The 17328-nt window shown below is 28.6% G+C and overlaps 1 protein-coding gene and 1 long non-coding RNA gene across 2 annotated transcripts; one reads left to right on the forward strand and one right to left on the reverse strand.

Moving 5' to 3' along the window:
• Positions 1-1307: 1307 nt before the first annotated feature.
• On the reverse strand, positions 1308-4737 carry LOC116415637 (uncharacterized). Its single transcript, XR_015291973.1, has 2 exons — positions 4468-4737; positions 1308-3610 (listed from the first exon to the last, which is right to left on the reverse strand). It is a non-coding gene; the product is annotated as an uncharacterized LOC116415637 (long non-coding RNA).
• An 860-nt stretch (positions 4738-5597) lies between these two features.
• LOC100873035 (MAP kinase-interacting serine/threonine-protein kinase 1) lies at positions 5598-15489 on the forward strand. The gene is made up of 5 exons (XM_003691232.4): positions 5598-6726; positions 9791-9928; positions 13065-13421; positions 13516-14086; positions 14198-15489. Exons 1-5 carry the CDS (start codon positions 6672-6674, stop codon positions 14658-14660), a joined length of 1584 nt encoding a protein of 527 aa, XP_003691280.3. The 5' UTR covers positions 5598-6671; the 3' UTR covers positions 14661-15489.
• The last annotated feature ends 1839 nt before the right edge of the window (positions 15490-17328 follow it).

The following is a 17328-nucleotide window of genomic DNA, read 5'->3' on the forward strand; positions in this document are numbered from 1 at the left end:
TTGTACTTCTCTATACAAGATTGAGTTTTAACGAAATAAATATAAAATTTTTATTTTATTTTGTTATTTTATCTTGCAAGATTGTTTGAACAATAATGTATTTGAAAAATAAATTATTATTATTTTATTTGATATACGAACATTTTGATACAAAAATATAAAAATGTTTTTCTGGGATAATTTTTGTAAATTTCTACTTTTAATTTTATTTTTAATAATTTTCATACTTTTTAAACTGAGAAATTAAATAGTTATTATATTCCCTATCTATTCTTGTTCGAAAAATCAAATTAAAAAAATCAAATGTCTGATAAATAAATTATTTGAAAATAGTAACGAAAATAGTTTAGTCGAATAAATTATCCAAGATTTTATTTAGATACATCTTTATTTGAAATAAATATTTTATTCCTTTACCTTATATTATTATATTATTATAGAAATAATTACCTGTTTTTTTTATTTGTCATTTTTATTTCAAACGAAAAGGAGATGGATAATATCATATAATTCATAATAAATTTAATAAAATCAAGATTACATACCAGTATAACTGTCGGATAATATATATGTAGTTAGGCTCGATGTTTCACTAATTCGAACTTTTAATCCATCTTCATGGAGGAATGTGGAAATACAATGAATATAGTATCGTAAGAAATTTGGCATGAATTATGTAACACACCAATCTTTCTCTTGGGTCAGCTAAATTCGTTGCCTTTTTCCCGTGTAACATAATTTCACCAATTTTTCTCAAATCTTTCTCCTCTCTCGTAAAAAACGATCGAATTCTGTTTCATAATTCTCTTACTTACTACCATTTGTTACCGTCCATTTTGATTGTACAATCTTAGAACAGATTTGTGAAGGTGTTCAATTTACCTTGAAGCGTTTAACTAAAGCAACATTGAACCGCGCGTATGACCCACGAGGCCATACGGTAGATGACCCGGGCGATATCCAGAAATAAGCATAGCGGACAAATGCTGGAAAGAGTACGATATATAATGGTCGATGACCTCTACCAATTCGCTCGACACCATGGATTTGCAACTAATTCCGCCGCGATTCCATGCTGATATGACATGGAATAGTCGATAAATGAATCAGCTTGTTTCCATATATCGTTGCATCATAAAAATCTAGCAGATCGAATGTTTATTAGTGCGTACAATTTACCGATATCGTTCGCTATCAATGATAATATTTCTTTTGCAGTGTGCGAAATAATAATAAATGAATCAGCTTATATCCGCATTTCGTTATAAAGATATACCAGATCGGATATTTATTGGTACATGATCCAATAAAATAATATTCTTTTTGTTTATTATCTTCTATTCTCTTTTTTCATTACATCGGATGATCGTTCATTCTTTCTGTTGTTCTCGTTTTCGATAAATTTCATTACAACAATTATACACATGATTATTATTACAATTTAATATACATACTACATGCATACATACAATATATATACGTACTACATACATACATACAATATACATACATACTACTTGTTACAAAGAGTAAACATTACGTACGCGCATGCGCATTAACATGTTCCGTTGTTTACGATGTTCATGATTCTTTGTCGGTAATATCCAATCGTGTTCCATCTCGCCAGTGCACATGATTCAATTTCACATGGTACGTGATCTCGAAATTGAACGATTTCTGTCATTTTTCAAGATTCAAATAAATTTTCCATTCAAGTAAAAATATGTGGAACGTTCGATGCCTCACACGAAATGTATGCGTGATAAAACAATTATTTAAAATTAATTGTCATACGGAAAACCTTAAACAAGGAGAACCTTTTGTGCGTCCCATTATTTAACCTTGAATTATGGATACACGTGCTACATGAAGAATCGTTCGAAGATCGTTCTCACTCCTTTCACCTCAGCTGCTTATGAATCGACCAGTTTGTCAAAAAATTTATCTGCCGGTAATTTCTTTCTCAAAACATCGTTTTTTAAATAACAAATTTACATAACCACGAATGAATAACAAAAATAAAAAAAGTCATATTTATTTTACATTTCTTCTCCAATATAATATTTACAATCTTCTTTTATATGTTAATATTCTTTATCACATGTATGTATATTCGTATCGTATAAATCATCCTATCGATACAATCATATACATATCGGTATATTAAAAATTATCTTCCAAGCTCACAGCTCGTTATAATATTTTATCGTATTTTTATAACCTATTATTTTAAATTAGTTCGAATCACCATGATCCATTGCTAAACTTATTAATCTATTCTTATATATATATATGTATGTATATATGTATGTATGTATGTGTATATAAGCTATTATTTTCGTAAAAATATAAATTTATAAGTGAGAGTTATAAGAGAGAAGAGACGAACGAATCTCGTTCAAAGCCGGTGAATTACGTAACGTACTACGCGTCCATACTATACCGTGATAGTTCTGCTTTAACTTCACCACGCAGCACAAGATACGCAGTTGCCTTGCTATGGCAAATATGTCCTCACCTCTTGTCTCGATTGATTTTTATCGTCTATTTTTCACTTTCTTATCATTAAATAAGCTAAAATTTTAATAATTCGAAATTGTATTCTATCAATAATAACATAATAATTCGATTTAACTTTTCAAAGGAATCAAATAATACTAAAACTTATTCGAAATTGTTTTTATTTTTGAAAACTGGACTAATATTAACACGCGGAATAAGTTTGTAATGAGCGTTCTTTACACTTCGCGAAGCAAGAGATCCAGTAAAGTGATAATCGCATTTGGATGAGTCACTAATGATTGAAAAAAAAACGTTAAGTAGATAAAATGAATAAATTGCGCGTACTTTTGTCACCTCACGTATACAAAATGATATAATTAACCAGATAAATTTTTACGAGTCACATACTATCTTCGGTTTACAAATATTACGTTTTAAGCGATGACTTTTCATAATTTAATTTTTTACTGTCTGTCGCAATGCAAGATTATTCGGAATTGATTTGGATAATTAATTTTACCTAATATCACATGGCATGACATAAAAACAATGAAAAAAGCTACAAATGTGAATATAAAAAAAAGAAGGATCGATTGATAATATTAAAATTTGAAAAACAACTATAAAAAAAATCAAACAAACAAAATTATTTTGCGAATTATATTATTAATATTTTATTTTTTAATACTCTTCTTTCGTTTCTAGCCAAATCATCATGTACTCTTCTTTTTCTCACTTACTTGTACTTTCAGTTTATTATCCATATCTACAAAACTTTTTCAATCGATGTTGTGTCATTTAAACTTCTTTTTACGTTTGAATAACATATTTATTTTTAACATTTTGTGAAACATTAGTAACTGAGGAAAAAATATGTGTGTAAAAATGGAAGAAAGTTATATAGTAAATTGATAGTATGATAATAAGTATTGTATTGGATGCTTGCTGATATAGCAAGCACAGCAAAGTCACTTTTGCCACGTGCAAAAACCGGTTTGTGCTGTTATTTTGTGCGACCGAACACTGTCCTTTAAATTTTCTGTTTAGACGAAATCTGTTGAATTCTCACGGTAAGAATGTCCTTTCAATCTGATTGATTCTTGAATTTCTACGTAATAGAAGTGGTCCCTTTCAATTTTTTTTTCAAATCGAACATTATTTTTACGAAAGCATTATTTTACAAAATTGAACAGAAAATAAAAATTTCTTACTCATCAATGAAGCATATTGTATACATCACGTGATAGTGAAAAACATTTTTCTTTCGCAACGATCGAACATTGCACCCATATTACTAATTCGATATGATCGATATGCGGATATACGATTATTACATCCATGATGTTGATGATGTAATTATTATCATAATATGTGCTATTTCATGGATGAGAAAGTCATAATTTTTATAATATACATATTCAGTAATATATTTGAAATTGAATTTATTAATTAATTCCATTCTCACCGATTTTAATATAGATTATTTTTTTTTCTTTTACACATAATTGGCGATTTTCAAGATATTCGTAAAAATATTTGTTATCATTAATTCTGCCTGGATGTACATCCATGACACGTATATGATCAGTATTTATCAACTATTTATATAAACACATCAAGGCGACCGGCAAATGTTCACTTATAATAGATGAATTAATATCATTAATTAATATCTATTCTTCAAATTTGTGGAATGCAAAAATAAAATAACGAAATAATCGAAATTGTAATGATTATAGTTATAATAATCGGTGAGAAAGGAGCTAATAAACAGATCGATTTTCGAAATATAAATCATAATAATATAAAAAGATTTGAATATATAATAAAGTTTTTAATTGGGCAAACGCTTCATTCCGATTTAATTTTAACTTAAAATCAAATATATAAAACTGTAGATCGTATGGCCAGATAAATAAATGACCGTATAATGTTACGTAATAATAATACAGCTAATAAACTTACGACGCAATACCATACAGATTATACGGGCAACAAGTTCACGCGATGTCGGCCGATTGAAAACAAACTTCGATGGCCGACACGAGTCTGCGCGTAGCATAAAAACTACGTATATAAATGCATTTGTATGTGTATATGCCTACGTTTGAACTACTATAAAACACGAGAAATGTTTGTCGTTTCTCTTTCCCGTATTTTTTATCTTCTTTCTTCGTATTTTATTTCACCGTGCACATCTTCACATAAATTTAAACAGCAATACTTTCGTACTTCGTCTTGGTTGTCTCTCTCGATTCTTTTTCTATGTCGCGTGATGTTATACGTGGCCATTGTGCGCGCGCATCCCTTCCTAAAACAACGCACGCCGCGACCGCTTCGGCGATATTTCCCGTTCCTCTATGTTTATCTGGCTCAGGTCCCTTATAATGCGGGTATAAATGATGCTAAATTGTAAACATCTTGCACATATAATCTAACCATTCAGTCGATAAACACGTTTTACTCAAGCTTTTTGAAAAAACATTCATGATGAAATCTTACGTACAGAATGGCGTTATTACCGGCAAGTCGATTCCAAACATACGAGAGCAATCAGTGATTCTCATACGCTCTTGAACAAATTGTAAAAATTAAACGAAAAAAGTGTTAAACAGGGAGAGAGAGAGAGAGAGAAAGGAAAGAACTAAGGATGGAAGAGAAGAAGAAAGGTAGTTTTAACATTTAATTTTCTTTAATTATAATAATTCTTTAATTGTCAGTTTCAATATCGCATTTCAATCATTCATATTGATGATTCATATATAATAAATACGAGTATTTATTCGTTAACGTGAATGTCAAGATCGTGTTTACTTAAATAATATCGATGACGAATTCTCTAAAAATAGAATTGCAAGCTAGATAAAAATTGCATCATTCAATTCGGTAACTACGTGGCTTTAGCGTAGTAGTTTTGTCTCTTCGAAAAACGAGAGCCCCTGCCTAGAAGCTACGTGACGCGGCGCCGTTTCAGAGGGCGTCGACGAAGTTGCTCGATGCTACGTAGAAGCAACGGAAAGGGAGGAGGGTAGCGGCAGTAACGACAGCGTGGTGGGGATCGAGGACTCGTCGATGCCGGGACGAGAACAGCGACGAAAGAGAGTGGAGGGGTTGTTAGTAAGCGAAGCGGCCATCTTGCGAGGTTCAGTCGGAAACCAACTGCCGTGCAGTGAGGGAAGGTAAAAGAAAAGACTCGATGTGTTAGCTGAAGGATTTTTTAATGCGCTTCCGAGCCGGGTTACCGCTACGTGCGAAAGGCTGTGCGATACCGACAACGGAGCAGCGACCATCCAGAGATTTTCGCATACGGAAAAACTTTGTTTTATCCGGCGAAAAGTCTCAGGGTAGGAGCAGAGGAGGAGGAATCGAGGGAGCAGAAGTAGGCGAAGTTTTGACGCTGGAGAATAGAAGTCGAGAAGGCATCGAGGAGTTGTATAACAATTTCAATTCTCGCGGAACAGATTTATCCGCGATATTTAATATCTCATCAGATTAAAGGCAGTGGAGAAGACAGAAAGAACTCTGTTCATATCATTGGAGATAGTGAAGAGAAAGAGTAAAAGAGAAAAAAGTAATAAAAAGGTGAAAGAAAGAAGAACAAGTGAGAGATAATTGAGAAGAAAAGAAAAGAAAAAGCGCAGTGTCAAAGTCTGTGATAGTATTTATTCAAACGATTCAGCTATACCGGGTATTGTCTACCACAGTAGCATCGTTTGTCGCTCCTATAAATCGCAAGAGTTAGAGAAACAGAGGAATAGATAACCTTTATATATTTATTTATATCTGTGATACCGACGCTGATATACATCGAATTATCCCGAGGAAGAAAGAGAGAAAGAAAGGAAGCATACGTCGGTAAAGAGAGAAAGAATTAAGAGAAGCAGCATAGTGGTTTAAAAAGTTAAGATAGTGGGAAAGGAGATTATATCAGTAACTTAGTGGATATAGATGTTTTTGTATATACGACTGACTCTTTTTTATAATTATTGATATCGGGTTAAGAGCGAAAAAGAGAGGAAGTTTTATTGTTGTTTGTTAATTGAAAAAGAAGGAAGATTCAAAGAAGAAAAAAATTAAAAGAAAGTTTTGTTTTGAATAAGAACTTCACTTTCCTTTTTTGACTCTTTTCTGGATATTAAAAAACCGAAGCTTGTGGTAACTGTGCGAAAATGGTGGAGAAAATCTTGGAAGAACGAGAAGACGGTTGTCAAGAGGTTGCAAGAGGTATGGATTCTTTTTATAATAAATGTTAATTCAATTCACTTCAAATTAAACATGATCATGATGAAATTTGATACTATTTTAATCTTTTATTAGTAACAAATCAAAATAATATCATTAATATTTAATCATTTAACATAATTTTTTAATAGATGTATTATATTTTATTTTAAATAAATGATTGCTATGTAATTTATTATGTCATTCTCTCATATGAACTTCGTCATTAATCGAAAAAAAGAGAAATATCGTTTCGATTGAAAATTCGAGTTCAATTTATGTAAAAATAAAAAAAGGATATAAAATAATTGAGATAATGGATGAAAATTTTCAAGATCAATTGTTGAAGAGCACACGGTACGTGACAATCGGAGTCGGTTGACGGAAGAACTTTCTCGAAGCCGGTGCGCACGTTGCTAGCTTCTTCGTTCTTTCAATTCAAATTGCAAAATCCTTCACTTACATTTTAAATCCGTTTACTTACATTTTCATTTCTATTATATTTCGTTCTGGCTTATAATAAAATATATTTTCTCAATTGAATTATGATAACATTGACAGTTATATATATAACATTCTCAAAATTAATATTTAAAATTTTAATCATTCCGAATTATTTAATTAATATAAATATTTTATAATAAGTTTTATAAAAGAGTTTGTTAAAGTTCAAAAACTAAATCAGTAACACCACTTCATGTACCACTTAATATATATCTACATATTATTTTACTTTATTTTTTTTATTTTGAAACAAAAATAACTATTCTTGTATTTCGAAGGAAATATATTTCGTTCAACACATAAAATATAAAGTATATTTATATATTTTTTTGGTTCAATATCTTATTAGTAAATCATTTTTAATAATCGAATAAATAATAAAAACCGTTAAAAATACGATTGTGATGTCGAAAGGGACGCATAACAAATTCTGTGTGTGCGAAGCTAAACGCAATGAAGAATGCGAATGTGATGTGAGAGAAAGAACATATCGAAGCAAAGCGAGACAGAGTTACGACGATGCAATATATATATATATACATACATATATATATATATGTATATATATATTGTTAAATTATTTTCAAGGGTCAAAGTGGGTTAGTTGGGTCTCGTTCGAGTTGGATGCAAATCGTAAGGGGTGTCGGTAAGGGTAACCCAAACAAAGAGTAAAAGGGGGAGAGAATAAGAGAGAGAAAGAAAAAAAAAGAGAAAGATGAAGAATCCTGTATGTACGTTAAATTCGTTGCTACCCTTCTTTTTTAAAGGGAATAGTTTGCTCCAAAAAATAAAAGATTTCAATGTATTTGATCTCTTGGAAAATATTTTTTTTATTGATACAATATATGTCAGTATAATTAACATTTCAATTCAAAGAATATATAAAAAAATTTTCGGATTAAAAATTATTTATTATTTTCTATGAGAAAAACACAATTCATAGAAAGAAATCATTTAATTTCAAAATTTAAAATAAATTTTAAACTTAAAACAAATTGAATTTTCACAAACGTTCTATTAAGCGTTAAATAACTTCAAGCAAACATTCAAGAAGCGACGTAGTTTATTTATGTATAGTTGTTCCATTTGTTTATTTTGGTTGTCTATTGTCACAGATTTTGCAAACGCGGTAATAATATTTTCGTACACGTATATCTCGCGTAAGATGGCGGCGTTCCTTTTCTGTGTCAGTCATTGAACTCTGAGCTCTCAATGCTCGGTTGTGTTGCTTCTTGCATTGCATTGCGTTGCATCGTCGATGCGAAACAATCAAAAGATACATTCATTCTCATCTAAATTACTATTTAATGTTAAAAAAATAATTAAAATAATATGGAAAATAACTTTCATTTGATTGCGTATTTTTTTCAGTAATGAACAGTTTTTTTATACCAGAAAATTAAAACATGAATTTACCGGTTTTTTTTTTCAAATTCGATTCATGATTTTGGACTTACGATAATCGATGATTAAGTTTGATAATAAATACAATATTAAAGATTAAAAATTTCATTATTCTATTACTAGGTCGATCTATCTACACATGTTTGTACATGCAATGTTTCTCCTTGTCAACCTACGCAACCAATTCATGCACTTTCGATTCGATCGAATATGGCGGTTACGCGCGATTCTTTATATTTTATCGAACAATTTTTAAAATTTAAATTGTTAAATTTAAAAAAAATTTTTTAATATTTTTAATTATTCAGTTTTTTTTAAATTTTGTAATAATATATATTATTTTCATTTATATTTTCGTTAGATATAAATTCATTGATTGAATTATTAGCAAATTGACATTGTTTTAATTATTTATAAGATTTGTATATTTTAACAATATCTATAATTTATGATTCATAGAAATTTCTAGCTTCTTCGAGAAAATGTATGTCAATGTTACAAAATTAATAAACTATAATATATTCATATATGTATGAATTTTTAAATTAAAAAAAAACAAATTAAATCGTCTATGACTGATATGTTATATAAATATTGTTAATGTAAAATGAAAAAACCTTTGAGATTAGCTATGTTTAGATAAATATGTACAAAAATAAACAATGTACATTGTATCTGCTATGATATTAATACAATTTAATATATATTTTTTTAATTACTTTATTCTCAATAAATTTTTCAGCGAATAAACAACTATAATGTAATTGCATTTTACATTTTTAAAAATTCTTCTATATCTAAGTTTAATTTTTAAAAATTATTTCTGAAAATTCTTGAATTTTCTTTTGTTTTATTTTTTTTGTAACAAATTTATAAATTATTTTATTATTTTATTATTATTAAATTATTTTATATTTTAATAACAATTTTAATAACAAAATATATTAGATTTGTATATTTAACTTTTCTAAATAAATGTAAAAAATAGATTCTTAATATTTGATTAATTATTTATTAATTATATCTACAATTTCATATATAAAATTTAAAAAAATTTTAAAAATAGAAAATCTTCCATTCATTTTTTTATATAGTTTTTATGTTTAATTATAAAATCTTGTAATTATTTAAAGCATACGTTTGTGCTTTTTTGTTTCAGAAGATGCAAATTGCAGAGACACCGTGAATTCCACGGGCGAATCTATGAGCGCGGTGCAAGCTCGACAAGAAGAAGCTAGGCGCAAAAGACGCAAGAAGAAACGTTCTGGATCATCCTTAATGTCTTCTTGCTTCCAAGGTAAAATTCAATATATGGAAAGATTTTGTGTGTATGTTAGTTATAAAAATTAAAAAATTCATATGCTTGTATATTGTGTGACAAATATGTACAACGAAGCATAAACAATGTTTAATGTGTATCGTATGACGTTAACCGAATTATACAAATATTTTCTATCAACGAACACGATTTAATATCTAATTTATTGTTCATAGGTACGTTGCGTATTTATATTTACAATTATTACACAATACTTATAGATAATTTATTATAATTTCTTAAGGTTTTTTAAAATTTTCTTATTGATTTATTTTTAAATGTTACAAAGTTCAATTATATTGGCCGAATAATGTGAACTGTGCGTTACATAAGAGAATCATCAAATAATATATTATCTATAACATATTTTAAATTGCATTATAAATTGTTTTCGTGGATACGCAATTAAGTTAATAATGTCTTTATTTTATATTTTATAATTATTTTATTTAAATATATAATTTTGTACAAATTCAAAACGTTTAAGAAATTTATATAAATTGATAATATTAATATAATTAACCGCATGGCTATTTTAATTTTTCTTTTTAATGCAATGACCGATCATTTTTATATTTATTAGTCCGGTCATAGAATATAAAATATAGAAAAATTATATATCAAAAAAAACAATTTTATATCAAGTTTTGATATGTATATATATTTATTATTGTATTTTTAAATGATCTGATTATTAAAAAAAAATTGAAATGCATGATGAAAATGTTAAAAATTAATTATGAGATACTTAAAAATATTTTTCGAATCACAATGCATAATTAATTGTTGATCAATATTATTTATTTAATTTGTATTTTTCGTGAAATTATTTGAATATTAAATCATTTTTTATAAAAATTCCATAAAATTTATGATCTTGTACAATAGATGTGCATGAAGATGCATGTGGTTACATCTTAAAAATTAAGAAATAATTGAACATTAATTTTGTCTTTCAATATTTAATATTTTAAATTCTTATACGTCAATAAAAAGCATCAATAAAAATGCAATAATGAAAACATAATTTCTTATTTTTTTTTATTTTTTTTTTATTTATTTATTTATTTTTTTTAATTATTGACCGAGTTCACTGCTTGAGACCATTATGTCATATCATGCGATCGATTCGTACGATATAGTGTAGTATAGTACTGTAGAGTTTGTGTTCGAGAAGCTTCCTGCTCTGTATTGCTACTAGTGAGAACTAGGCATGAGTGCACCCATATACTTACATTATACGTACATTATACATATACAATCTGGGCCACGGGTTAACTCGTTGATATATTATGTACATGTATATGTATGTTTCAGAAACTTTTTTTTTTAATTTTTTTTTTATCTTTCATACTTTTTTTTTATATTCTTTTTTCAAATACTAATTATATTAAGTTTGTGATGCAATTTGTAAATTTTTTATTATTTTTGTTTTTATTTTTATTACTATTTATTACTATTTATTCTTAATTTTTTTAACATTTTTAATAATAAGATACTTTTTTCTTGTTGTTGATATTATTAAAATATCTAAATTAATTAAAATTTTATAATTTTCAAAGTATTTCAAATTATTCCTTATTAGTTTACAACTTATGCTTTTCTTGGCATGCGTTAAATGTGTCAATATTTTTGAAAATTATACTTTTTCTTTTGTTCATTGAATTTTTAATTTATTATAAAACTAATTAGCAAATTAAAAATATCATTGACAAATATATATTATGTATTAAATATATAATGTAGTAGTCAGATTGAGTATATCGAGTATATATATGTGTATATATATACACATATATGTCTCATGATATTAAATTATAAAAAAATATAGAATTGAATTGATGATGTAGTACTTTAACTGTGAAAAGTGGGGTGGATGGGTATGGTGGAGACATGGAAGTGTATTATCGGGTTCTGGTTGCTAGGTATTCGTCGGCGGTGTTGCCAAGCAGAATCGTATCTTTGGCGTGAGGCAAATAGGTGGGAGCTAGGGGGAGAGTAAAACTGTTGGTTAGGGAACAGAAAAGGGAAGGTAAAAAGAGAGTTGATAGCAGCTTGAAATATATAGTTGCAACGTTGAACCAGGGAACGAACAAATGAACGACGAGCCGGATAGAATGGAACGGAAGCATCATGTTATTGTGAAAGTGAGGTGGGGGTCAAACAAGAGTGAACAAGAAATTTAAAGTTCTCGGACAGAGAGAAAGACAGAAAGAATACGTATGTTTATATGCGTAGTGCGTAACGAATATTTACTTATGTTTGGTTCCCTTTTGGCCTTAACATTGAATACATTATATGTATAATTCGAATATGATAATTTTCTCTAATAACGATTAACTTTCTAAAAGCAATATAACAACTATAAAACAATATTTGGTAGCATGTAATAATGTCAAAGTTAAATATACGTTATACTAAATAATGTGAACATTATAAATTCTTTATGAATTAATAATTGAAGAGTTTTAAATAGAAAGCGAGCATATTATTTATTTATTAAATTTATTTTATATTTAGAGAAAATCAAATTGAAGAAAATTTTATATTCATAAAAAATGCGACGCGGAATATTCATTTAGTAAAACGCACGATATTTTTTGATATTTGATATTTTTAAAGAAGATTGGAATAAACAAATGAAATGTTGATACAAAAAAATCAATACATATGCCTTCCAATAGGCTCTCAATTTTAGAAACAAAAAAAAGCAGGTATTATATTAAAATCATCAAAATTTTTTTGTAAGCTACTTCCAATTTTTTCACGTGAATAAAACAGTAATATTACTCACACAAACAATAATAAAGGATGTGCTTACTACGAAACATGAACCGTTTTTGCGTACGTGACGCGATACGATTATTTTTGGACAGCCTCGCTTCTCTCTCGGTTTTCCCCCTATTTCCCTCTACCTCATACTGCCTAGTCCCAACCTTTCTTTATTCCCTTCTATTGTGTATTTATTCGTTTTTCAAAACTCTTTATTATACTCTAAATATATACTTACATACTTACATACTTATATTTTTTTTTCATGATTAATTGAATATATATATATATTATTTTTGTTATTACAATTATCAAATTATAAATTTTGCTATGTTTGTTTCAGAACTGTACAGATTGACTGGCGAAGTTCTTGGCGAAGGTGCTTACGCCTCGGTTCAGACTTGCAGGTCGCTTTATACAGACCTGGAATATGCTGTCAAAATTATCGATAAAATTCCTGGTCATGCACGGGCACGTGTATTCAAAGAAGTCGAAACATTTCATCATTGTCAAGGACACCCAAACATCATTCAATTAATCGAGTTTTTCGAAGATGAAGAAAAGTTTTATTTGGTATTCGAGAAAGTAAACGGTGGTCAATTATTGAGCCGGATACAAGAAAGAATTCATTTCAGTGAACGGGAAGCAAGTCAGATAATCCAAGAGATCGCAAGCGCGTTAAATTTCCTTCATAAGAAAGGTAATGCAATTTCTATTAGCTGTTCTAAAATATACATTTCTTTGAAATTATTTCAACGAATACATATATATATATATATTTTTTTTTTTGCTAGGTATCGCTCACAGAGATCTGAAACCCGAAAATATCTTGTGTGTGTATCCGGATAAGTTAACACCAATTAAAGTGTGCGATTTTGATCTTGGCTCAGGCATAAAATTCAATAACTCGTTATCAAGTCCTGTAGCTACCCCGCAACTTTTAACACCAGTTGGCAGTGCCGATTTCATGGCTCCGGAAGTTGTGGAAGCATTTATCGGAGAAGCGAATTATTATGACAAACGTTGTGATCTCTGGAGCCTTGGTGTGATTATGTACATTCTCCTTTGTGGTTATCCACCTTTCTATGGGAATTGCGGTTCCGACTGTGGTTGGGAGAGAGGCGAAAATTGTCAGGCTTGCCAAGAGCTTCTATTTACAAGTATTCAGGAGGGCAGGTATGAATTCCCAGACAACGAATGGAGGTGTATTTCGGAAGACGCAAAAGATTTGATCAGAGGCCTGCTAGTAAAGGAAGCTCATCAAAGGCTTAGCGCCGAGAGTATTTTGAAACATCCATGGATTAATCCTGGTCCAAGTTCCGTTGAAAATACTGAAAAATCTCTTACAACTCCTCATATTATCAGGTTCGTATTCGTATGATAATCGCCAAATAATTCAATTTTAAAATGTGATATAAACTTAGATTTATTGATTAGTTCTATAAATTTATTAAGTATATCTGTTATTGTTCGTAGAAGAAACAATTCTGCTAGAGAACTCTCGGCGTTTGCTGAATCGGCGATGGCTGTGAATCGTGTTGTACTTCAACACTTCTCCGTGAATTTGGAGGAGTTGGCGGAGAAAAGGGAACCGAGATTATCTACTTCGTCCACAGATGAAGATAACCATCCTTACGGGCACATGTCCGATTCAAGCAGCGAATTATCGGAGCACAGTAAGCTTTGCGCGACTCATTCCTCAAACGAATTTGATGGTAATTCGCGTGTAAAATCTTGTTCGGTTCATTCGAGTATCGATTTAATCGAATCAAAAGCCATTGGAAAGAATCGAATGATTGGCAAGGATTCATCGCTTCATCAATTGTTCGGTTTGTCACCGCCTAGCGAGAGCCGTTTGATGCAGCGCCGTTTAAAAGCTCGTTCAGATCTGCTGGAACGTCAGACGAACAAAGCAGTTATCGCGTCCCCTAGTGGCTGAAAGGTGACATTTTTACGAGAGAAAACAAAGATCTCCTTTCTTGGTACCGCGTATAATTCATATTTACACATCTGCATATACGGATACGAAAGAAGTGTGTACAGTAATGTTATCTATCGATAATTGACAAAGGGTAACAATGATATAAGCTACTTTATGATTGGCTAAGAGAAGAGTTGTGTTTCGTTAAAAATAACTAGAGTCGCATTACAATGATTTGCTCGACAATTGACGATTATTATACATATACACGAGCATATTCTGTACAGCGACACATGGGGCGACGGCATAAAAACGTGTCTTCACTCCGATACACAATCAACTGCGCGCAACGCCAACAGTACACGACACTCAGTCAGACAATAATTCTTCGTAAATTTCCATTCCCGACATGGGATTTAAAGAAATCGTATCCGAATATCTTTTTTTTTTTTTTTTCGTTTTTCTGTTTTCTCTCTTTTCTCTTTTTTATCTTTTTTTTTTTTCTCTTATTCTTCCCGTTATGCTCTAGTTTCATTTCGACAAAACTATTCAATGTTTTTTGTTTTTTTGCACTTAGGTTCATAAAGATACAGTATTCGTTCGATTTATATGTTGCATGTTGCTTTACAATATATTCGTTAAATAATATGAACGAACATAAGCAAATACAGCACAAATTTCATACATATACAGTAAACAATTAATGTCGTACACCTCAATGTATGGATTTTTCCTTATAAATTATTTTTATAATGTTTTTAAAAAGCTTAAAATAATTTATACATGAATTCACTAAAACACCGCTTATTACTTAATTTGTAATAAGGAATTTTCGAGCGATACAAAACTGTATTTACTTATTTGATATATAATAATTAGAAATTAAAAATTAGACCATCTCATAAGTAATATTATTTTAAAAGTATAGTTTCTATAGAAAAATAATATCTATTTGTATATTTTTAATTAATTGAGCGTTATTTGTGACATTGATTTTTTATAATGGAAAAAATTTTAATTCTTTTGCTGCAAAAAATTTCTTATCTTTTCAATTAAAAGATTTATTAAATGTATTTAATTTTCTGATCTATATTTTCAAAGATTTTGCTATTTAAAAAATTTTGTAATAAAAAAAATAGATTATAATTCTTTGATGCTGGATTAAAAAAAATATATAGATTTAATAAATATAACACAGATGTTATAATATATCAACACAAGTTTAATTTTTGATATTATTACTTTTGTATGTAGGTACTGTACTGTGTATAGTCAAGTATTAAAGTGGAAAAAAAACTTCTTTGTAATTTTCTAATACTAATTATTTTTATCAAAAGCATATTATTTAATTTTTCCACTATAATATTCTCATAATAGTTTGATTTTATTTTAAAAGCTTACAATAAGAATATATACAATAATAATTCTTTATAATTGCAACTGTTTTTAGAATAATATTACTTATGAGATGATCTAATATTTATATAACAGAAACATCATCCTGGTCACCGGATATTAATATTAATATGATGAGCATGTCTGGCATGAATTAGAAAAGAAAATTAAATATATTTTCATCAAATAAGACCAAAGGATTGTGTTAAAGATAGAATGGAATAATAATATCCAAAGAATTCTATAATTAAATCAATGTTAAAAAATCATATACTAGTCATGGTTATCCCATGAATATTAGAAAAAAGAAATATATATTTTTTATTAAGTATTTTATTAATTATAATAACATTTTCTGCTATATGTAAGATTTTTAATTAATATTTAATTAATTTTTCTATTATAAATAGAATTTTTAATTTCAAATTGCAATTAAATTGTTCTAGTTTGTTTTGGATGATTCCTAAATTGTCTAAATAAGTTTAAAAAATCATTATAACTTAATGGCATTCTGAAAATTTATCTAACTTAATCTAACTTAATCTAAATTTCAATTAATGTACTCTGCAGAAATTACTTGGTGGTTAGACAAAAAAACCAAATTCTGATTGATTGATTGATTCCAATAGATTCAAATATATATGTCTATAAAAATAGGCACGTCTTAGCCAAAAATATTATATCTACAGATAAAATCATATGATGTGATGAAAAAAGTGCCGTCCTGGTCTGTAGCCATCTTGTCTATATTATATTTCACATATTATATTTACAAATTCAATGTTTTCTTCATTTGCTGTCTTTTTTATACAGTAAATCGCATTTTTAAATCCATAACTTTTGATACAATGAGTTTTCTGGATGCAAAACTTATATTCTTGAATTCTATTTGCCAAATATCTTCAAAAGACATAAAAAAAAATTGTTGATTGTCAAAACAAAGTTTTTTAATTTATAAGTAAAAATTTTCCACGTATTAAGGTGTACGATTTTAACATTTCATTATATGTACATATAAAAAGTCAAAACAATCATATATTTCTATTCTGGTTCAAATTAAAATTCTTCATTAGTATGGAACGTATAGGAACTTCAAATCTGTAATATGTACATTCCACTGTTAATATTCATTAGATAAAACATATAGCATAATATTAAAAAAAAAAAAAATAAAAAAAAAATAAAAAAAAAAAATAAGTCATGGTAGATAATGTTTCTGTACTTTCGCTGTTATATAGTATCTAGAGAGAAATTCATGTGTATATGCTCGTTCATATCGATTTATCGAAAC

Source organism: Apis florea, unplaced genomic scaffold (assembly GCF_048593485.1).
Source record: "Apis florea isolate Af1SG1 unplaced genomic scaffold, ASM4859348v1 contig_2899_pilon, whole genome shotgun sequence".
In the NCBI taxonomy this organism is placed as follows: domain Eukaryota; kingdom Metazoa; phylum Arthropoda; class Insecta; order Hymenoptera; family Apidae; genus Apis; species Apis florea.